The sequence below is a fragment of the Branchiostoma lanceolatum genome, chromosome 1, assembly GCF_035083965.1.
Source record: "Branchiostoma lanceolatum isolate klBraLanc5 chromosome 1, klBraLanc5.hap2, whole genome shotgun sequence".
NCBI classification, from domain to species: domain Eukaryota; kingdom Metazoa; phylum Chordata; class Leptocardii; order Amphioxiformes; family Branchiostomatidae; genus Branchiostoma; species Branchiostoma lanceolatum.
In genome coordinates, this window is record NC_089722.1 from 38,883,933 (window position 1) to 38,905,996 (window position 22,064).

The 22,064-nt window shown below is 42.5% G+C and overlaps 3 protein-coding genes across 4 annotated transcripts; 2 read left to right on the forward strand and 1 right to left on the reverse strand.

The window, feature by feature from the left end:
- Positions 1-3,046: 3,046 nt before the first annotated feature.
- Positions 3,047-8,816, forward strand: LOC136422397 (uncharacterized). Its single transcript, XM_066410147.1, has 6 exons — positions 3,047-3,325; positions 3,796-3,821; positions 4,950-5,070; positions 5,741-5,785; positions 6,371-6,502; positions 8,007-8,816. Exons 1-6 carry the CDS (start codon positions 3,173-3,175, stop codon positions 8,205-8,207), a joined length of 678 nt encoding a protein of 225 aa, XP_066266244.1. The 5' UTR covers positions 3,047-3,172; the 3' UTR covers positions 8,208-8,816.
- On the reverse strand, positions 8,576-11,180 carry LOC136422389 (pseudouridylate synthase RPUSD2-like). The gene has a single exon (XM_066410134.1). It carries the CDS (start codon positions 11,020-11,022, stop codon positions 9,457-9,459), a length of 1,566 nt encoding a protein of 521 aa, XP_066266231.1. The 5' UTR covers positions 11,023-11,180; the 3' UTR covers positions 8,576-9,456.
- A 4,330-nt stretch (positions 11,181-15,510) lies between these two features.
- LOC136422403 (DNA-directed RNA polymerases I, II, and III subunit RPABC2-like) lies at positions 15,511-21,366 on the forward strand. Of its 2 annotated transcripts, none has more exons than XM_066410171.1 (6): positions 15,511-15,639; positions 16,074-16,137; positions 16,579-16,618; positions 17,318-17,414; positions 20,337-20,408; positions 21,008-21,366. In XM_066410171.1, the coding sequence occupies exons 1-6, from the start codon at positions 15,611-15,613 to the stop codon at positions 21,096-21,098; spliced, it is 393 nt and encodes a 130-aa protein (XP_066266268.1). In that variant the 5' UTR covers positions 15,511-15,610; the 3' UTR covers positions 21,099-21,366. The 2 variants fall into 2 exon arrangements, with proteins under 2 accessions (XP_066266268.1, XP_066266257.1); XM_066410160.1 differs by having other exon boundaries at positions 15,571-15,680.
- The last annotated feature ends 698 nt before the right edge of the window (positions 21,367-22,064 follow it).

Consider the following 22,064-nt stretch of genomic DNA (forward strand, 5'->3'; position numbering starts at 1 on the left):
CTCGTTGTCTTGGATTTATTGAGTGCCCATTGGAAGTATGGCAGGGCATGGCCCCCCCCCCCCAATATATACGCCGCCGTTATAGGAAGTCTGCGAAGGAGGCTAGGCAGGGTATAGGATTAAAGGAGTCCTAAACTCCAGAGGGGGGGAGTTATTTTCCAATAGATAATGATTTTAGAACGTAAAAATGAATACTTATTACAGTATACGATAAAGTACCCACTAGTCCCGTGCGCATCAATTCATGCCCAAACTATCCATCATGAAGGAAGTGAGTATATGTATAGGGATACATGGGTAGGGTCTGCACGGGTTTAGTGAGTTACATATTATTTTACAAAACACACCTTGTGTAATTCACAACAAGCGGGATTCTGTAAAAAGTCGGTTGGTTATGTATTATTTGATACATAATCTAGTGGAAAATAACACTCCCTTCTAGAGTTTAGGACTCCTTTAACAGCAGTTTAGAAGATTTACATAGTTCACATATCTCCATGTCTGTAAAAACCAAGCAAAATTTTAAAAAGTTTGCCAAAGAAAATAATCAATTTTCCCAAAATTTTGTTTGGTGGTATAGTAGGGCCTTGACCCAAACTTACAAAAATGGGAAAGTTTTAGGTCTGTGGTCACCGGTTGCCATGGTAAAAGCCATTTTTCAAAATGGCGGATTTTTGCCTGGCGAAGGCCTTAGTCGACAGTACAAAATAGACCATCTTTGGACTTCTGTCACTCCTACTAGTTAACTGATATTATATTGTTTCTAACATATGTTGTTACCCGTCTTAATAAAAGACATGACATAAAGTTAACATGTTTGTAGTAAGCTAAAGCAGAGGTCTATTAAAAGATGAGTTGTTTTCGTAAATTTCCAAAATTGACAAAAAGCCTTTTTGGCAAATCAATTTGGTTGATTTTTTGTACAGTTATTGTGTTAAATTCTATATACATGTACATCATATCAAATAAGAGATTTGGGCCCGTATTGGGAAGAACCGTGGTGGCCCCGAGACTAAACTATTGATTCCATTGTAAACGGATTTTAGCCACTGAATCGTGTGCTAAAATGCACATAGCTTGTCTATAGAGGAAGACAAATATACTTTTCTTGCATATTCTCAGGTAGAAATCAACCTACCTTGCACGTCAAATGTAGATGTCTGCAGGATTGACGACGGGTTGCCATGGTAACAGCCATTTTTCAAAATGGTGGATTTTTACATTGCCATTAGTCTTGCACCAAATATACTATATTTGACCTTCTTTAACCCCGCCAAGTTAATAGATACATCGCCTATAGCCTTAATCCTTAGATATATCTCAACAAAAAATAAAACCAAATTGTGTTCAAAATGATTTAGTGTAAGGGACACTGAAAGATGGCATGCTTTAGGTTAACCTCCTTGGTAATTTTCATCGATGGCCACTTAAGGCTGTTTTCACTATCAATAATTCCTTTCGTCCATATCAAATACGTTTTAAGACGAAACACTAATCTACATTATACAGTGATTACAGGACATTTCTATTTTTCTTAGAAATTGCTTCATACAATAATGAGCAATGGCTGCATTGGCATATTTTTCTTTGGAAATGAGAAACTAATTGAAGTTACTAACTAAATAATCTGACTAGACTGAAACAATCCAAAGCAGAGTACACTCGAAGGAGCGAAAAGATGATGTGTAAGGAGTTGATACACATGTGCACAACGTACGGCACTTTGAAAATGTTGATAGGCTACCTGCCATTTGGCCATACTAATTATATTATATGGATGACATCACGCGTGCATCAATTTTCGCCCGTTTCCAAAAAATATGTTTTCGGCCATGCTGTAAATCATACAAAGCAGCTGCAAACTGAGAAAATATATGCTAAAACGGATACTAATGTCAAAGGAATGTCAATTGGAATGCCAAAGAAGAAGATGTGAAAGAACAAAAAATGAAGCATCTATTATTCTATATAACATATTCTGTGTGTAAATTTTATTAATCCTTCCTGACCAGGCAGATTTCATAATGAAGGGAACTTTTTTTGCAAAACTTTTTTTATTCGCACGCTCGCATCCATTTGGGGTTCTCAGAGCATGTCATCCATTTTATCAGATCAACATGCCTAATGGTGAATAAGCTATCGATCTATTACAGCAATATCAACACTCGGCAATAGATATCATGATAATCACCCATCTTTTCCGTCAAGGAAATTCCTTTAGAGACCAAACCCCCATGAATAGCCTTGGTGCCCGGAAAGGGTCGCATGCTGAGGTAGCCCACTATAGCCCAGCCTATCTTTTCCGGGAATCCAGTCTACTGTCGGATATGTAACGACACCATGTAAGTACCAGGAACGCCACCCGTAGTTCAACTTTGATCTCTGACCTGTTTGAACCCCAGTTTACGATGAAGCGTACCGTACGCGTGACCAAGAGACTGTCTGTCCGGACCTGTAGGTCGATTTACTTGTTCGTATCAAAATACACCGCCTTCTCGCCTTGAACAACACCTACATGTAACACGAGATGACACGCGTAAGTAACAGAATACTGTAAAGGATCATAATCAAAATTCTATTATGCTGAAATTGGACCAACCTGCGTCACTATACGATCCCACATTTTCACCTAGTACCTGTAATCAAGGAGGTTAAATATACAAGGTTAAATATACAAGGAGAAAGGACACAATTTGCCTTCTTTCAGGAGAGTGCGTTTCAACAACTTCGCGTCAAGATGTATATTTAACCTCCTTGCTGTAATAAATATGTATGTCTAACGTTATGTTTAACTTTGTAGATATGCCTTTTAAAACAATTCATTATTGATACGGATATACGTGTACAATCAAAGTGACATGTTAATTTAACTCTACGTTAATAACTTTGTCGATATTTTCTGGATTCAATTTATTATTAATACGGATATACATGTGCAATCAAAAAGGAAGATTCTGTACAGTACTTTCATTCATTGCCTTTTACATTATAAATAACAGCTCGGCCCGCTTTCGCTGCTGGGCGTGGCCTCAGCCCCTACCGCTGACCTCGTGACATGTGACAGGTGGGTAAACAACAGGTAAAAGTCAGAACGTTTCACTTCCGCGTAGAGCCGACTGGGTTCACAGCAGGGTCACTCCAACGTTTAACGTACGGTCCTGAGTTGACGGTCATGGCGGCTCTGGGCTCGCACGTACACGGACTGACCCTCCCCTTCGCCACCACGTTCGACACCAGCCAGATGCGACCGGAGCTGAGCTGGCTTCACGAGCCGCAAGACTTCATGCTACGGGCGGACGGAACCAACGGCATCCGCGTCACACCGGTGAGTTTTAGAAGTTACCTGTTCAGGGTCGAATTACATATAGCGTTACATTGTACGTTACGCCATGCGTGTCACGTCTACAAGGCACTTTCAATTGTTGCTACGAGTTTTAGATGTTTCTCTTCTATCCTTGGACACATTTTTTATTTCAAGACAGACATCACTAAGGATCATACTTCAGTCATCATAATTTCCTTATGAGAACCGATTGTCAATAATTCAAACACAAAATGAACGACCAATAGGTCGTGGGGCGGAAGTGTACAAACTTCCGTGTGTCTGTGCGTCCAGACTTTTATTTTTTCACACGCTCGCATCAGTTGTGAGGGTCTCAGAGGATGTCATCCATATAATCAAATCAACATGGCCTTATTTGTTAACTTATTTAATCACTAAGTTGTAGTTTTCAGATGACACTTGTGGTTTAAATTATTCATTAGTAATTTTTGTGTTTATTTTTCCTATTTCAGAAAGAGAAGAGTGACTTCTGGAGGAAGTGAGTACACAAAGTGTAACTAAATTATTTTATTAGCAGAAGTTAGGCAATCTCTATCAAAGTTCCTGGTTCTTGCATTCACTGCTTTTATAAGTCTGATTTCTAAATCTCATATACATGTATGAGGTTTTAAAGAATTTATCAGGCTACATCATAGTCATGTGATTGTGAGTGCAAACACCTAATCTCCAAGCAGATGTAAGGATCTGGCTCATTCTCAGTGTTTTCAACTTTAACTTAAGATACCCCCAAGTGACCCTGCGAGGGGCAAAGTAGGGGGGAGGAGGTCCCAGGCTAAGGCGGGCAGGCCTCCAGCCTGGCGCGGAGTGACTCAACAGTGGGAGATGTAACAACTGTGCAAGGCAGGGCGTTCCACTGGGGGATAGTGCCGGGGAAGAATGATAAAGTTATCTTGTATCTTGTATCTAGGTATAAGAGGAGGCAAACTGCAATACCAGTAACTAGTATTTAGTGTTGCAAAAACTGGCATAGAACACTGAGAATACACCATATCCTTACATCTGCTTGGAGTTTTGTATAACAGATAAGGGTGTGGTCACATTCGTTGTACAGTTGTTGTACAATCGCAAACTAAGGGCATCTTTGCAACAATTGTTCATATATCGTACAAAATTCAGCTGTATTCTTATCGAAAAGACTAAGATTCTTGTTGGCGGTTGGTTCTGCTTAAAAATCCTACAACAACAAAATCCTATGAAGACTAACAATGACTTAGCCTGGGTAGCCTCCTCTGTAGCCTGTGTTTACACAAGCTCTCGGCCGGAGGTTACTGACCCCCACCCCAAGTGGTTACAGGACGGGCCGGACGCTAGGAGCGCGATTTGTCTGGCTACCATCCTCCCTAGTAATACCACTGGCTGGTAAGCAAGCAGAAAGGGAGAGCCAGCGGTAACCACGAAGGATGGTACCCAGACTAACAAAAATGTTGAAATACTAGAGGCGAGTAGAAACAGACTCCTGGCTCCCGGGGATCGAACCCGGCCCGCCAGTCCACAGGCCGCACGCCTTAACCACTAGGATAGAAGGTCTAGACCAGCTAGACTGGTCAGTTGGAGGTGCTTGAACCCCACTATAACAATGTGACCACGAGTTAATTGTTCCCAACAGAACGTACTACGTGCCGGAGCTGATCGCGGATAACGGTCACCTGCTGTACACGCCCGTCACAGATCCCGACTGCGTCATGGAGACCATGTTTGAGGTGTCAGCTGTCAACCAATTTGACCAAGTAAGCTGAAGAATACTGTAGATACATTTATTTTCGTGTGGATTCAATTTCGTAGTAGGAGTGGAAAGGTTAGCCTCCGTTGCAGGCTTTCAGGCTTTCCCACGGCAATTTTTCAACCTATCGGGGCCAGGTTCTGTATCTGCTTTAGGCCCCGTATCACACAGCGGTTACAGGATCACAGCGGTTACAGGACCCCAAGCAGATACGAGGCCTCAAGCAGATACGGCCCCCCAGCCAAAGAACCTGGCCCCAATAAGTTGAAAAATAGCAGTGGGTTAGCCTGCAACGGAGGCTATGGAAAGGGTGTGTTTTAAGGCAGTGTTTTAGTTTTGCGGTCGAAACAATTATCATTATTATGGCAGGGTGTCATGACTCCTGAGGAACCCCTTGCCTGACTTTCACAATACTGTAGCACAAGTACACATATTTGTACCTTATATGTACAAACTGCTATCAGATAAAAGCAATATTTCAAGATTTACGGTAGACCGCATGCCTAATAGTCAAGTTATATATTGATAAATCCAGTGTGGTGTGCAACTCTATACTACCGGTAGTATCTACGTATTTTTTTTCATATCACCAAGAAGATGTAAGGATTCTCTACACTGAGAATGAGCCTACAATGTACATCTGCTTGGAGATTAAATTTTTCCATCCTTCAACACAGGCAGGTCTGATGGTGCGGTACGATCATGAACACTGGCTGAAAACGGTGAGTTTCTCATGCTGTTAAGGTTTGATAACATTCTTTATAATAATGATAATGTACTGATGATATAGGATTGACTTCAGCAAGTAAGATACATGCTATCAATCTTTGGTAAGGGCACACCATTTTAATTTCTTGGTTAATGGAATTTAAAAAAAAATGCTAGATTGGAAAATCAACATGAAAACAGAATCTCAGAGGAAAGTTTGTACTTTGGCGCACACAGTTTCAGGGGGTGAACAGGGTCAGGTGCAAGTTTTCACCCCAGCCTTCTGTTTTCGTGTTTTTTTTTCCTAGAATTAAAAAAAAAATTAGTTAACCAAGAATCTAAATTGGTGTGGCGTAATGCCTGTTTGCTTTCTGATGTAAAAAAACATTTGTGGGCCCTGAATTTTGAAGGCCTTATTATTAAGAACTTCCAGCTATTTGAAGTGGATCGACAAGCCCTTTTATTTTTTGCATAGTTAGATTCTATTGACTAGACCCTTGTGGGTAAGTACAGAAAAATGTACTTTCATGACGCTTTATTTTAGTGTATCTTATCATGGCTCATTATGGCCTGAACTGACCATGTTGTCTGCCCTCTAGGGTTTGGAGTACGTGGATGGCCACTTCCGGCTGAGCTGTGTGGTCACCAACGTGTACAGCGATTGGTCCACGCAGGACTGGCCGTCAGGGAGACTGTCAATCAGGGTGTATCGTCAAGGCAACAGTTATGTGGTGAGGATAAAACAATCAGTTATGTAGGCTTTTGAGCTGTACCATGTTAATTCGGCCACACTGACTTGATTTTATGAATAATATCTGCAAATCAATGTTTGCCGTTTGCGCCCTGGGAACTACAGGCAAGGATTCATTGCAAATTGTAAAAAAGAAAACAAAACTGTTCTCCTAAAGTTAAGTCATCCTTCAGAATTCAAGTGACAGAGCACCTAGTGAAAAGTATGAAGAAACCTGTTAGAGTAGATTTATCCTTTTTCTAGCTCTTGCTTCGTTCCTTTGCCAAGAGCACAATATTAATGAGGTCTGTCAGGGATTTGAACCCTGAACCTCGGATTGAACAACCCTAGCTAACAACCTGTTAGATTTATACAATTTCTTTTTGTTTTGTTCCTTTCCCAAAGGCACAACACTAATGAGGTTTGTCAAGGATTTGAACCCAGAATTTTAGATTCTAAATCAACAACCCTAGCTTTCAACCTGTTAGATTTATACAATTTCTTTTTGTTTCGTTCCTTTCCCTAGCCTCCTTCGCAGACTTCCTATGAACAGCAGTGTTTATATTGGGGGGGGGGGGGGGGGGGGGGGGTCAAGGTTCTCTAAAGGGAGTTGTGTAGCCACGGGAGTTGTGTAGCCGAGGGACGCTGTTCATATGAACAGCGTCCCTCGGCTACACAACTCCCTTGGCTACACAACTCCCTTTAGAGAATCCCCCCATATAAACACCGCTGTTCATAGGAAGTCTGCGAAGGAGGCTACCTTTCCCAAGGGCACAATATTAATGAGGTCTGTCAGGGATTTGAACTCAAAACTTTAGATTCTAAGTCAACAACCCTAGCTAACAACCTTTTAGATTTATACAATTTCTTTTTATTTCGTTCCTTTCCCAAGGGCACAACATTTATGAGGTATGTCAGGGATTTGAACCCAGAACCTTTAGATTCTAAGTCAACAACCCTAGCTAACAGCCTGTTAGATTTATACAATTTCTTTTTGTTTCGTTCCTTTCCCTAGCCTCCTTCGCAGACTTCCTATGAACAGCAGTGTTTATATTGGGGGGGGGGGGGGGGGGGTCAAGGTTCTCTAAAGGGAGTTGTGTAGCCACGGGAGTTGTGTAGCCGAGGGACGCTGTTCATATGAACAGCGTCCCTCGGCTACACAACTCCCTTGGCTACACAACTCCCTTTAGAGAATCCCCCCATATAAACACCGCTGTTCATAGGAAGTCTGCGAAGGAGGCTACCTTTCCCAAGGGCACAATATTAATGAGGTCTGTCAGGGATTTGAACTCAAAACTTTAGATTCTAAGTCAACAACCCTAGCTAACAACCTTTTAGATTTATACAATTTCTTTTTATTTCGTTCCTTTCCCAAGGGCACAACATTTATGAGGTATGTCAGGGATTTGAACCCAGAACCTTTAGATTCTAAGTCAACAACCCTAGCTAACAGCCTGTTAGATTTATGCAATTTCTTGTTTCGTTCCTCCCCGTGTTTGTTCCAGGTGGAAAACAAGGCCCACGACGAAGACAGGTGGGACTTTATCCGAATCCTCCATCTTGAGCCCCCTGCGCCGACCTCTGACCCCCAGGTGGCCATGATGGGGCCAATGGTGTGCGCCCCAACGGCCAGGGGAGGCAGTGCGCTCTTCCACAAGTTCAACGTGCGACATTCGGACGGCTACCTCCAGTACCATCACAACTAAAATATCCTTAATCTCCAAGCAGATGTTGAGGGGCAAAATTGTAATGTTTCTCAAGGTTTCACTGGGCCTGTGTGCTCTGGAAGCTTGAGAAACGTTACACTTTTGCCCCTCATCCGCTTGGAGATTAAAAATTCTAATCATAATCTCCATTTCTATAGCCCTTGGGCCACTACAGTAGGGGGCTACTCTACTGCTAGTGGTGAGTCCCACTACCTTGGTCTTTCTCCAAGTGTTGTGTGCTAGGCAGAGAAAGCTACAGTACTACTGTACCAGTACATATGTACTCATGACACATGTACCATCACCACAAGTCTTTGTTATGACCGCAGTACCACCACTATTAGCATGACCCAAATATGATAAAAATGTCAGGAATTATACGTTTGTTTGCGGAAGCAGTTTGAGCATACTGTCTGGTAATGACGAGGGAATAATTGTAATCATTTCCCAGAGGCATATAAGTGGAATACGAAATGTCATGTAATTATATCATAAACCAATGAATTGTTTCTTAATACATGTACATGTAGATGGTGTGTACACCTATTTCAATGAAGAAATCTGGGATATTTTAATTGTAAATAGTAATTAAAAGAAAAGATGATTCTATTGTCTTGAGTCATATGTTTTAATGTCTTTCTGTTTGTCTTCACTGCAGTTTTTACTCTAGAAAATACAATGAACAGGGTTATGCTGTGATTAGGCCTAGAAAAAAAGGCCTGTGGTGTTTCTGGCTAACTAACCAACCCTGGCAAAATCCTGCCAACTCTAGCCTTTGTTGGGGGCAAATATATTGTGGGTCAACAAAAGACATAGGTAAACGTTTGCAATAAAGCTGCAGAGTTTGACATAAAAAGATTGCTATCAAAACATTACCAAGTTTGCAGCATAAAATTAGTTATTCTTCTTCATTCACCTCTTCTCTACAATATCTCTCTGAATGGTCCCATCTTACTGTCAAGAAAAACAACAGTATACTACATGTACACTTCTATTTGTTCGCTAATCTTTTCCATGGACTGCAAGAAGATGCAAGGCTCTGGCTCATTTTCTGTGTTATACTTGTTTTTTGCTAGAATTGTACCTTTTCTAGAGTTGTACTTTTTAAACAGTTTGCCTCCTTCTACAATACTACTAGTAGAAAAAAGTGTACACCAATGTTACAGAAACAAGCGTAAAAGTAACTAAAACACTGAAAATGAGCCAGATCTTTACGTCTGCTTTGAGATTGTTTCCTACAGTAACAGGGCTAGTCCTCTACCCAGTCTTCACTTGCCCACTTGGGTGGTGGTGTCTCAAAGCTCCACCCCTCCCCCTCATAACTCAGAGCATGCAGGTACATTACTAACTCTTTTGGGGTTGGGTCGCGACGGCTGACACGACACTCATCACAGATGGGGTCAACTGAGGACAAATCGTCAGTACTCTTTGTTACCCCCTGACCTTTCACCTTTGCCCCCTCTTCAGTGTCAAGGTCAGCACTCTGTTCTGAGGGAGTGTGTTCTGATTCAGATGAACCAGTCTGTGCACTATTACTATCACCACTTGGACCTGATGATTGTCTCTCAGTCTCCTCCGTGACTAGCTTCCCGAGGATATCGTTCATACTTGTGCTGTCTATGCCGCCCTTCCCCCTTTTTGATCCCCATGCGGCGCTGTTGTAAAGAGGGTCGTTGATGATTGGATGGCCGAGGTACTGGAGGTGCACGCGAATCTGGTGCATGCGCCCCGTCTCTGGGAAACACCGCACCACGCTCGACCTCCCGTTGAAGGTCACTCTCTCAAAAGACGTCTTGGCTGACTTTCCTTCTGGGCAAACGCGGCAGACGCCCAGCTTGTGTTTCACCGCGAAGATCGGCTTGTCGCATTCCACCTTCTCCGGGAACTCACCCTCGACTCTCGCGAGGTACACCTTTTTCACCTCCCTGCCTTTAATCTGTGCGTCCAGTCGGTGCTTCGTCGACAAATTCTTGGCGAAGATGAGGATTCCAGACGTGAGGCGGTCCAGGCGATGTATCGGGTGTAAGTTCTGGAAGCCGTGCTCCTTCCCCAGGACGAAGATGACGGAGTTGTGACGGTAGCCGCCGCAGGGATGGACGGGCATGGACGCAGGTTTGTTGATCACCACGAGATCGTCCGTCTCCTCTACTATCTGCACGGGGTCTGCAACAACGGGGGGTTCGTGACGGTGCACAGTGTTCTGCATAAAGTCGTTGTCTTTCAGGACAGTGTCGAGCTTGACACACTCGCCGTTTAACAATAGTCTTCCCATCTTGATCGCCTTTTCGTAGTGCTCGGGAGGGTGGGCTCGAAACTCGCTGCTGAAAATGTCCATAACCGTCCGGCCGAGCCAACGGCCCTTGGCGAAAGCCTCGAACGTGAAGAAATAGGGCTGTACTTTCCGGAGTCCGTTTTCGATGTAGCTGCTTGTCTCGTTAAACATCACCTGGTCAAACCCAACAGTCTTCCTGGTGGGCTCGAAGACTTTGTGTTTGTAGTTGTGGCGACTCTTGTCCTTGGGAGAGTCCATTCTGGCACGTTTGGAGGGGCCAGCTTGCTCTGTGTAGTTTGAAGGCTGGCGTTTTCCTTTGGTATTTTCTTCTTTACCGGGCGTTTCCTCCATGGCAACTACAGAACCAAACGAGCGGCTATAACGTTGAGTTATATTCCTCGCTGGTGTGAAAGTCGTTTTACCAGGGCCACGTGAATAGAGGTTACCGATGCTAGTCGTCGAAACAGTGCGGCCAAATCCGGGGCGATAGCTACGAGAAACGACCTTCCAGAGAGGACACAAACACGCATAGATCCTACCCATAGAAGCTCAGATTCCTTCTACCTTGTTAAGAGTCTCCCTGTAGCTCAAGTCTATAAGCTTTGAACTGAAAAATTTGTTGTTGTTGTTGTTGTCCTTGTTTAACGTCTATTACTTCGTTAGACATGGTCTCTAGGTGCTGTGCTGGTCGCTAGGTTTCAGTTCTAGTAGATTTCTCGCTAGGTTTTTAGCACTTGGTGACTTGAGGTAGCGTGTTGCTGGATGTGTTTCAGTTGAGCACGTCGAATCTGCGAGTGCTCTCGATGTACTGGGAGAATGTTCTGTACATCTGTGTGTTGATAACGTCAGTGAGGTCTTCTCTCATTCCAGCAAGAGTGACGATGTCCGTGTGTCTGTTCTCCGCTGGCGTGCCGTAGGTCTCGTATATGCTTTCGATCTCCTGCAGCATTTGGTGTCTTTCCCTTTCATAGCGGGCGCAGTGGTACAGGAAGTGGTTGGTAGTCTCCGGGGCGTCGCAGTTAGGGCAGTTTGGAGACATCTCAGGGTTCTTCCAGTTTTGGTAGGCATTGAGTTTTGTGTGGCCACTGACTATTCGGTTGATGTTGATTTGTGTGCGTCTCTTTCCAAGTGCTTTTCCTTTCTTCTTCATGTTCATGGCTATCTTCTGCATGTATTCGCTTTTTGTGTTCAGCTTTGTTCTTCGGTCCCATCTCATGAGTGCTTGAGTTTCAATGTGTTTCGTGGCCTGTTGTCTTGTCCATGATGCGTTCATCTGGGTGTTAGCAGCTTCAGCTGCTGCTAACTTTGCCTCTTTGTCTGCAATCTCGTTGCCGGGTATGCCCATGTGACCGGGACACCATGTGAACTGTATTGTGTGTCCTTGTAGATGGAGGGAGCGTAGCTTGTTTCTGATGCTATGTACAAGGTTGTTGTATGCAGTGACTTGCTGTATACCTGTGACTGATTCTATTGCAGCCTTGCAGTCACATAGGATGAGGACATGATTAGCGGTAGATGGTCGTCTGGAGAGTGTTTCTATGGCTAGGTGAAGACCTTCCAGCTCCCCTTCGTAGTTGTTGGATCTGCTTGCCACTGGTTTACGCACTGCAAAGGGTTCAGTGCTTCCCCATTGTTCGTAAATGACAGCAGCACTGCCGGTGGGGCCTGGATTTCCCAGGGCAGAGCCGTCTGTGAAGACGACTGTTGTCGGTAGTCTGTTGTCTGAGATGTTTTGCAGTATGTGTATGATGTCATCTCTTGCTTTGTCCTTTCCACCTGTGGTGTGAGTTGTAGGTGTGAAGGAGCCGGTTATGGTGCCCATGACAAAGGGGGGTAGTCTTCTGTCGTAATATGGTTCCTTGTCTACTGTGTGTTCCTCTAGCTCTTCCCTCAGCTCGTTGAATCTGGTCTGTAGCAGGTGCAGCTGGGATCCCGTCTGGTTGGCTGTTTTTTGAGATTTCATGAGTGTGATGGCGTCGTAGATGGGGTTTCCTGTGTGCTTTGTTGCCATTCTCAGGTAGCTCTGGGCTTGCCTGCATGTGAGATGTATGTCGATCGGTGGTACCCCTGTGATTGCTTCCAGTGCTTCCGTGCTTGTCCGTTCAAGACACCCAGTAGCAGCTAGGAGTGCTTGTCTTTGGACAGGTGTGTAGGCTTTTTCAAGTTTGTCCATGGCGGAGACGGTGCATTCTGCTGCGTAGTCTAGGATTGGTCTGACTAGAGTGTTGTACAGGAGAATTTGAGCCTGTTGGTTTGGGTTGTTCGTCGCATGTGTCACTATGCTTACTGCCTTCAGGGCTTTGAAAGCTTTCGTCTGTGTTGTCTTGATGTGTTTCTCGAAGGTCAGCTGCTTGTCTAGGGTTACCCCTACCAGTTTGAAGTCGTTGACCACCTGTATGTCTTTGTTGTTGATTTTGAGGTCTGCAGTGTTAGTTCTGTCAGCATGTGGGGGTGGGAAGATCATCGCCTTAGTTTTGTCGTGTGCGACTTTCATGTTCCACAAAGGGCACCATTCATGGATGACTTTGGACATCCCTTCTTCTACGCTTTCTCTCACAGCTTTGATGTCATCGCCAGTCTTCCAGGCAGCTGCATCATCTGCGTATTGGAAGTTGTCCAGGTTGTTGTTAGTGTAAGCGTCTGCCGTGTACAGGTTGCAGAGGGTGGTGGAGAGAACAGCCCCTTGTGGGATGCCGACTTTGCTTTGTTGTGGTTGGGTGGTGATGGAATTTACTCTGAAAGATGTCTCTCTGTCCCGGAGGAAGGTGTTGAGGTAGCACAGCATCCTTCCTTTGACACCCTTAGTGATGACTTTGTAGAGTAGACCTTCTTGCCAGATCCTGTCAAAGCATGATTCATAGTCTGCAAAGACAGCCACGGTGGTTTTGTTTTGTTTCCATCCCTCCGTAATGTTTTGAGTGAGCCTCAGTACTCCATGTGATGCACACCTGTTCCTTCGGTAGGCTTCTTGGGTCGGAGCTAAGTGGTTGTTGACATCTGCCCACCATGTGAGTCTGCTGTTGATCATTCTTTCCATTATTTTGCCGATTACACTGGATAGTGTAATGGGACGGTAGGACTTGATTTGGTTGTAGCTGTCTTTGCCTGGCTTCCGTATGAGTACCTTTGTGTCCTGCTTCATTTGTTTGGGTAGTTGCCCGTGCTTCCATATGGTTTGCAGCATATGAAGTAGCGCTTGAACTAATGCAGGTCCGCCTTTCTTGATCATGATTGGGTGTATTCCTTCTATGGGGCTGGGTGCAGAGTTAGTGTTCATTCTGTTAATGGCAGCTTGGACTTCTTCTAGTTCAAGGTCTGCATTCAGGGGGTCTTCTTGTTCTTCATCGTCGTTGATAGATTGCGATTCGTGTTGGATGATGGCCTGTACTGCGTTGGTGACGTTGTGTTTCCATTTTGTAAGATTTCCGTACATGTCAACCTCGCAGGGCGCGTAGGTTTCAGTGGCCACTTGTGCAATCTCTTGGTCAGTGACTGCCACTTCTCCATTGGGTAATTTCAAGGGTTGTACAGCTGTTTTAGTGTTCTTTTTGAGATGAGACTTGATAGTTTTCCAGAAGGCTTGGGGTTGCTTTGGATCCATACTTTTTAGTTGCTCGTCCCAGTGTTTGCTTAGAGCCTCTTCTTCCATGTGTGTGAGGGTTTCCTTCTCTTTTAGATACTTGTTCAGGTTGTGGGTATCTCTTCGTCTGTGGAATTTTCTTAGGGCTGTTTTCGTGGTCTTCATTTGTTCTTCTAGTGCTGGATTCCAGTGTCCTTTGCTGTGGGTGCTTATGGTCTTCTTGTTGATGATGCCATCAGTACATCTGTTGAGGGTGGCCTTGAAGGTTTCATAAAGTTCATCGATGTGTTCTGATTCTGTGTTGTTGTGTTGTTGGAGCCAATCGCGAAACTGGTTATGGGTGGTTTCCTCCCATTTTTTCCAGTCCACATTTCTTAGATCCCATCTCTGTACTTTTACGTCTTCTTTCTTAGTTCCTACTTGCATAGTGATAAGGTTGTGGTCTGTCTTCAGTTGCACTTCAGGCTGCACTCTCCATTTGTCAATCATTTTTGTTGCAAGTCGGTTGGTGATGGTCAGATCGATGATGCTGTTGTCTCTTGTTGGACAGTGGTTGTTCATGATATGGAGGCTGTTTGCTAGAAGGAAGTTGTTGAGAATGTGTCCCAATTGGTTGTCTTTATCGTTTCCCCAGGCTGGGTGTCGAGCATTCAAGTCCCCACACAGTATCACGGGTTTTCTGTTGTCTAGCAGGGGCTTCAGTGTATGTGTAAGCTCATGCATGGCGTCCTTGTTTTCTGGTGGTACGTAGACTGATATCAGTATGAAGCTAGTGCTGTCGGTGTAGATGTTTGCTGCAGTGATGTCGGCATGTGTGGTTTTGTCTAGTTCTATTTCCATGGTCTTGACATGTTCCTTTGTAGCAATGGCTACCCCTCCTCCCCTTTTGTCGGATCTGTTTGTGAGGGTCCAGTTCCATGTTTTCAGGCATGGTGGTTTGTTTGTCTTAGTCCATACTTCTGATAGACAAAGTATGTCAATGTTTTGTTTCCTGCACATATGTTCAACGAGTGTAGAGGAGGTGTTGATTGACCGTATGTTGACCTGTGCAATGTTCATCTTGCTTGTAAAAGTGCTGTCCCGTGTGGAGTTTGCTTGAGTTTCAGAGTCAGATGTTTGATCACATGTGGAGGCTAGTAGTAGGACTACTAGTACAGTCAGGGTGTCACTGGCTATTTTCATTACTTGCTTTATTGGTGTTGTCTTAGCTGTCTTTCTTGTAGCTTTTGCTTGATGGACTGGAATTCCCGGCACCTTGGATCGTTGGCAGAGTGTCTACCAATATCAATGAACATTTGCACCTTGCGATTTTGCTCCCAGGTCTGCCATTTTGATGTGCTCGTCTTATGATGACGTCATTTTCTGGCAACAAAATATCTGAAGAAAAGTTTTAGAAGCAGCTGTGTCCATATTATTCGGTAAAATTTGTGATTTAGTCCACTTTGAATTAATCAGCTACACAATAAACACCGTTGCGACCAGTTTTTGTTAATTTTTTTATTCGATTTCCACATACACATAAACTGATGACATCACTACACGTGTGTAATCATGGCGGACGATTTCGACGATGGGGATCAGTAAGTTCAAACTTTTGCTGTTTTTACCGACTAAGTTTGAGGTTTGTGGACTAGGACTTTACACCTTCGTGTCTCAGTTGTGGTAGATACTAGAGAGACCAAGAAAGAGTCTTGTACAGGGCGGATATTTGTAAAATTTGGCGTTTAGCGTGTCGAACGTGTTGCTCTTTGTGCATGTGTAAATGTGGGGAGGGGGGCAAGTGTTTATGAAGAAGCAGAAGACTTGCAAACAGTTACATATTACCTGGTGACAGTGGTTATATGAAAAATCACGAGGAACTGAGGTTGAAATGTCAACAATTTAATTTTGTTCTCATTTCTTTTCAATTTCAATGAATTAAGTAATGAATGTGCCATGGCCATGCACAAATTGATTTTCTTACATGTTTGCATCATTTATTTGCACCAAGAATTATCTCTTGTTTTCCATGAAGGTTTGACGATGTTGGAGACGACTTGGATGATGAGGAGCCCCTAGATGAGCTGGACAATGTGGGGGTAATGGTGCCATTCTCATCCTAATGATTGACTCTAAATAAATCCAAACATTATGTAGTCTTGTAGAAATTGTTGTTCACATAATTGAATTAATTTTGTTGAAATAGGATAAATTGAAGTTTGGCACGTAGATTAAGAGGAAGACTGGTAGAAATGAAAGATAGTAATGTCCATGAAGGTTAGACATTCAGGTTGAACATATGATACAAGCTTAAGACAAATCAGCCGGAATGATAAATGAGTCAGACATTTCTGTGAAAGACTCAAAAGAGCAACTTTGACAGTTCTGGGGTGGTAAATATAAATGCCTGCTGTGATTTTATTTCGTGGTAAAGAGGACATGTGTTCGCTGTGGAGTTTGCAATAGCGCTATAGTCACACACTAAGTGTAACAGCAAGGAAAACACCAGTGAAATGTTTTTCTTTCCTGTTTCGTTGTAGCAAGAAGGGGATGAGAACATTGATGTACTTCCAGCAGGAGGTAAGTTTCTAGTAACAACAGGATTCAGAATTTCTTGTAAAATCATCATGATTTCTGTAAAATAATGATAAAGAATCTTCAAAAAAGAAGTCAAACCCAACCATAGTCAACCTTAGTTAGCATAGAACTTTCACAGTAGACTAGAAAACTATGTCGATTCCCATGTATATCCATGTACTTGTCTGTCTGCAATTAGCCTTCGGGCATGAACTTGCAATAAAGTTATTAAGAGTACGTGAAAAATGATGTATGTTTGATCAAGGGCATTTGATAGTTTGATAGACCATCAGTTAAGAAATTCTAGTATCGAAAAAAGTGCTACTTTGTCAATCACATGTACAATAATAGCCTTAATTGTACATTCATGCTCAATTGCGCTACGCACAGTCATGCAAAGACAAAAGTAGTAACAAACTACATAAAGCGACATGTCTTCTACTTCTAATACTAATCAGAAATATGCATGGGGTCTATATATAAGCTACAAAGCTTAACCTTCAGCTTACTAAGGTAGCAATTTGGCACCAAATTTGTAGATTGGTTATGTGGTTAGGTAGCAGGGAGAAGGTTAAACATAGGCTTCTCTTTAACTGTTTGTGATGTAGAAAAGTGAAACACTGACTGTGATTTAACATACTCCTTTTTTAAATTTCTTTCTGAAAGCTAATATGTATAATATGGATTTTTCCTTCTTCCCAGATGGAGACCAGCCCCAACAACTGCAGAAAATCACCACACCTTACATGACGAAGTATGAACGAGCCAGAGTGCTGGGCACCAGGGCTTTACAGATAGCGTAAGTGCCACATCTACAGTGCATTCATATACTAGTACAGTCAAACCTGCCTATAGCGGTCACTCAAGGGACTGGCCAAAATCGACCGCAATGGACAGGTGGCCGCTCTATAGAAACGGTTGATTGACCATGACCAATAAGTGGCACATGTTTTCTGTACCCACTGAGAAACATTTATTCACATACATGTACAGTCAAACTTGGTCTACCGACCACTTCCACAAGACGACCATCGGCTCAAGATGACTGCTTTCGGTAGGTCCGGATTTTTCCACAAGCAAATTAAGTCCAAGTCGATCCATCGATCCACCACCAATCCGGAGCACATGCGACTTAAAATGTTGCCGAAGACAACCGTGTCATTTTCAATTGCGCGGCGACATCATTTATCAGCAAATAAATGTGGAATTTCACGGTAAAATCAGCCTGTTTGGGTCGGATTTTTTGCCGGGAGAAAAAACAACAGCTGCAAGATGGCGCCTGTGAGGTCATACTCATACCGGTAGGGTCATTGGGATAGTCTACTGCAATGTGGGTGCAGCTGCAATGTGTGAGTTATGATTTTACTCTACATTAAATAGTACAAAATGTAAACTTATTTCGTCAAAGAAGTTCTTTGAATGAAGAGAATAGAATATATAAAGAATGGATGACTTCATAACCTTTTTTTCTTAGGATAAAAGGCGTGTTTTTAACAAACTGCTCGCCCATGGTACTACTAGTGAAGTAACCCAAGTAAACAAAGGGTCCCGCTAGGACCGCGCGCAAGACTGGCTCTGTTTGTCTGCAAATGTCTGGCGTCTTAGCGGTCTTGGAAATGCAAAACCAACACCAGGAGCAAAATAAAACCATGCACAACATTTTCATGGGTAACACTGCAGCTATAGTGATATTTTTTTCTGCCGAGATTTGAAAGAAGGTTCCCGAATCTTGCGGGGACCATGCGCCGTGACCGTTATCGGCAGTGTTTCCAGACCCGCGGGACCGAAAATCGTGTGGCCGCGACCGCGTTGGACAGGTGGCCGCTATAGCCTACTAGTAATACTTAATGCTTATGTCAATGGGAAAAATCCAAGGGACCGACGAAAAGTGACCACTATGGGCAGGTGGCCGCTATGCAAAGGTGACCGCTAATACAGGTTTGCATTCTTTAGGGAGATCCCTGTCTGTCTGTATTATGTATTTTTCAGTAGCTTGCCTCTGGCCCTGTTCAAATTCCAAATTAGGTACTAGTAGTAGTAGCCACTCTCTCTCTCTTTGATCCCCATCTTTCAAATTGGACCTGAATATTTTAAGGTATCAAGTCATCCGGTTGGTATTAGTCACTGAATAAAAAGACTCTTTTTACACAACCAAGTGTTTTATTCAACCTGAATACTATCATCATCATCAATGCTGCATGCCAGTGTATAACACTTAGGTGGGCCATCATTGTCCAGAGTTTAAAAAGTCTTCACTCTGTTGCCCTTTCTTGATTTATGCTTTTTATTGACTGATCAGGGCTAGAAAAACTGGGTGCATGTGCACTTTGGAGCACCCACTGTGCATATAGAATACAACACGGGGTGTTCCGTATCACCCGAGGTACCAGCCCGACCGCTACGGCCGTCGGGCGATCCAACCTGCGGGAGGGCTGGAACCGAGGGTGATGCGGAATACAACGTGTTGCATTTTATTTATGTCATACCCACCCGAGAAAGCACACATTTCAATGTGCAATGCGCCAGAAGTTGAGGGAGTTTTGTGTCCTCGAACACAAAACTGTTACAACATGTTAACACAGATTCCAACCTCCGAATCCGGTATTCAAATTTTCGACAGCGGCGCAACCGGCGCACTCAAAATGCATTCTAAATATTCTATGGAAACCCGTGTGATACAACTCCCGAACCCTATGTGATTGATTGATTTATTGCACAATTGTACAACAATTGCATCAGTGACAATGTATTGCAAATTACAGACAACATCGGTAACAATCTAGTTCTATACATGTATAAGAATATACTACTTACTATAATACTATATCCAGTGTGATCTATGGCCATTGCAACATGGAACTAATTCAGACTAAGGGTTGTTTTTCTAGGCTAATTGTAATCTAAGGAAATTTCTAATTACTATAACGCTACATCAAATGCAATCTACTTTAATTACAACGTGGAGCTATATCTAAATTACAGACATTGTGTTGCATGTTTCTAGTCTAATTTGCGACTTTACATTTGTCAATTCTCATTCAGGAATGGTACAGTTTCGTTTTTGCATAGCGTGGTAGATATATTGGCCTAGGTGGATAGATATGGAATCTGGACATGACATAAGTACATTAAATGTATCGCTATCTGTGTAAGGTAGGGTAATATTTGACTTACATGTAATTGATTGCATAAGCACTTGTCTTTCAGCATTATATGTAGGACATGTTATAAGAAAGTGGTACTCGTCTTCAATACTATCTTGGCATGAAGGACAACGTCTCTGGTCTGCCGATATATTGCGATGGCGACCTTTTTCAATTTCTTTTTCAATTTGATACGGATAGTTATCACACGGTCCGAAACACCCGTATCAGGCCCAGGCATGACATAAACCTAATTATTGACTGGGTGCACCATTGCACCTGATATATTTCTAAACTATAGGGTAAAGGTACAATCATATTCTTGAAAGAAAAAGCAATATAACCTTTGTTGTACTGTATTACTTGTTTAAAAGTTTATAGTATTATAAATTGAAGTTCTTGAGAGAGGCAGTGGTGTTAGTAATTATGTTTTGCTGACATTCTTCTTTATTTCATGTTGTGCACCCAAAATTTGTCTGAATTTTTAGGTTAGGTGCACCTGTTCAAAAAAATGAATTTCAAGCCCTAGTATGATTTGTGCACTTTTCGCCATAGTAAAACAAGTCAATTTTTTCCAGCATGGGGGCACCAGTTATGGTGGAGTTGGAAGGAGAAACAGACCCGCTGCACATTGCCATGAAGGAGCTCAAGTAAGCACAAAATGATATCATCTTTTGGAAGGAACCTAAGCTATATTTATTTTGATAAATACTGTAGGTTTATTGACACAGATAGACACAGTAAAAGAATATTGCAGCTAAATAATACAATGGTTAAACTGGCTGAAGCACAGCTTGAAAATGATATTGATACAAGTATGAGGTGGCCTGTACATATAGGAAATGCTAGAATTATCATACAAAAATACATCCTTGCTGAGTTAATAGTCTAACAAATACCAAAAGTAGATAGACTAGAAAGAATCTAGCAAAAGGTATACTAAGCTTACCCCTCCCCTTTAACTAGTATCTAAGTAGATTTACATCTCTAAGTAGATGTATTTGTAGCAAGGCAGTTTCAAACCAGTATCCAACCGCCAGTGGCCTTTTGCATACTGGTCGGCCCTTTTCATACTGCCTTGCCACCGCTAGATCGGCTTGGTGATTTGTTGTAGACTTCAATATGAGTGGAAGCAGCCAGCATCGAAATGTATTTGAATGTAAATGTTGAGTACATTTCGTTATGTTATGTATGTGAAAACAAAGTTTATTGCCTACAGTTACACTTCATACTTGGTCTATCTTTTCAGAGTCAGAAAGATTCCCATCATCATCAGAAGATACCTGCCAGACGGGAGCTTTGAAGACTGGGGCATCGACGAGCTCATCATCTTAGATTAGCAACTGTATTTTTTTTTTTTTTTTACAGATATGACAGAAAGTATTTTCAGCTATGTATGTTATTGTTCTTTGTCATCGTGCATTTAGAATGTAAGAAGTGTCAACGTTTTCAATGAAACCAAGGTCTATTTTTTAACATCCTTGATGAAACATTCAGTTGTATCTTTATTATATCTGATTGTGAGAAAACTATTACGACACTGATGTTTGTACTACTAGTATATATGTATGTCATGTCAGTTATATGGAGTAAACTTTGTCAAATTCATGTAGTTTCCTTTGCTCACTGAAACTATAAAGGGTTTGCATCTGACTACTAGGCCTACTAGTAGGTACATTCCAAATTGTAGACAAGTCTTTTAAAGGGAAGCTAAAATTAAAATTGAGAAGTTTACTATACTTTGCTAAATATACCCCAAAGTCAAGTCCTCACTTGTTTTACATAAGTCAGCCATAGTTCAGGGCTCTTCTGTCATTTGTAACTTGGGCCGTTCTGACGGCTACTCGCCTGATGATTGAATCAAGCAATTGTAAGGTTACAATATGTGACGTCAGGTCTCAGCATTTCCCATTCAGTATGAACAAGGATTTTGGATCTGGCTTTCATGAGAACGGATTTAAAGGAATTTTCCGAATTCAAAGCTCACACTATCTCGTTGATTCCTACGAGTTGGTCGGAAAACTCCTCTAAATCCATCCCCAGGAAAGCCAGATTGAAAAGAAAGCCCTATTCACTTTGGTTCGGAAATGGTGAGACCTGACGTCACACATTGTGACCTTACAATTGCTTAATTCAATCATCAGGCGAGTAGCCATCAGAATGGCCTAAGTTACAAATCAGAGGCCTGAACTATGGTGGGCTTATGTAAAACAAGTGAGGAGTTGACTTTGAGTTATATTTAGGGAAGTATAGAAGACATTTTGATTTTAAGTTTAGCTTCCCTTTAAACTTCCATAGCATGTGGC

Coding starts and splice junctions, on each gene's coding strand:
- LOC136422397 (XM_066410147.1), top strand. CDS start 3,173: ATGGCGGCTCTGGGCTCGCACGTACACGGACTGACCCTCCCCTTCGCC. Junction 5,071..5,740: donor CTGTCAACCAATTTGACCAA/GTAAGCTGAAGA, acceptor CCTTCAACACAG/GCAGGTCTGATGGTGCGGTA. Junction 5,786..6,370: donor ATGAACACTGGCTGAAAACG/GTGAGTTTCTCA, acceptor TCTGCCCTCTAG/GGTTTGGAGTACGTGGATGG.
- LOC136422389 (XM_066410134.1), bottom strand. CDS start 11,022: ATGGGTAGGATCTATGCGTGTTTGTGTCCTCTCTGGAAGGTCGTTTCT.
- LOC136422403 (XM_066410160.1), top strand. CDS start 15,586: ATGACATCACTACACGTGTGTAATCATGGCGGACGATTTCGACGATGG. Junction 15,681..16,073: donor TTTTACCGACTAAGTTTGAG/GTTTGTGGACTA, acceptor TTTTCCATGAAG/GTTTGACGATGTTGGAGACG. Junction 20,409..21,007: donor ATTGCCATGAAGGAGCTCAA/GTAAGCACAAAA, acceptor CTATCTTTTCAG/AGTCAGAAAGATTCCCATCA.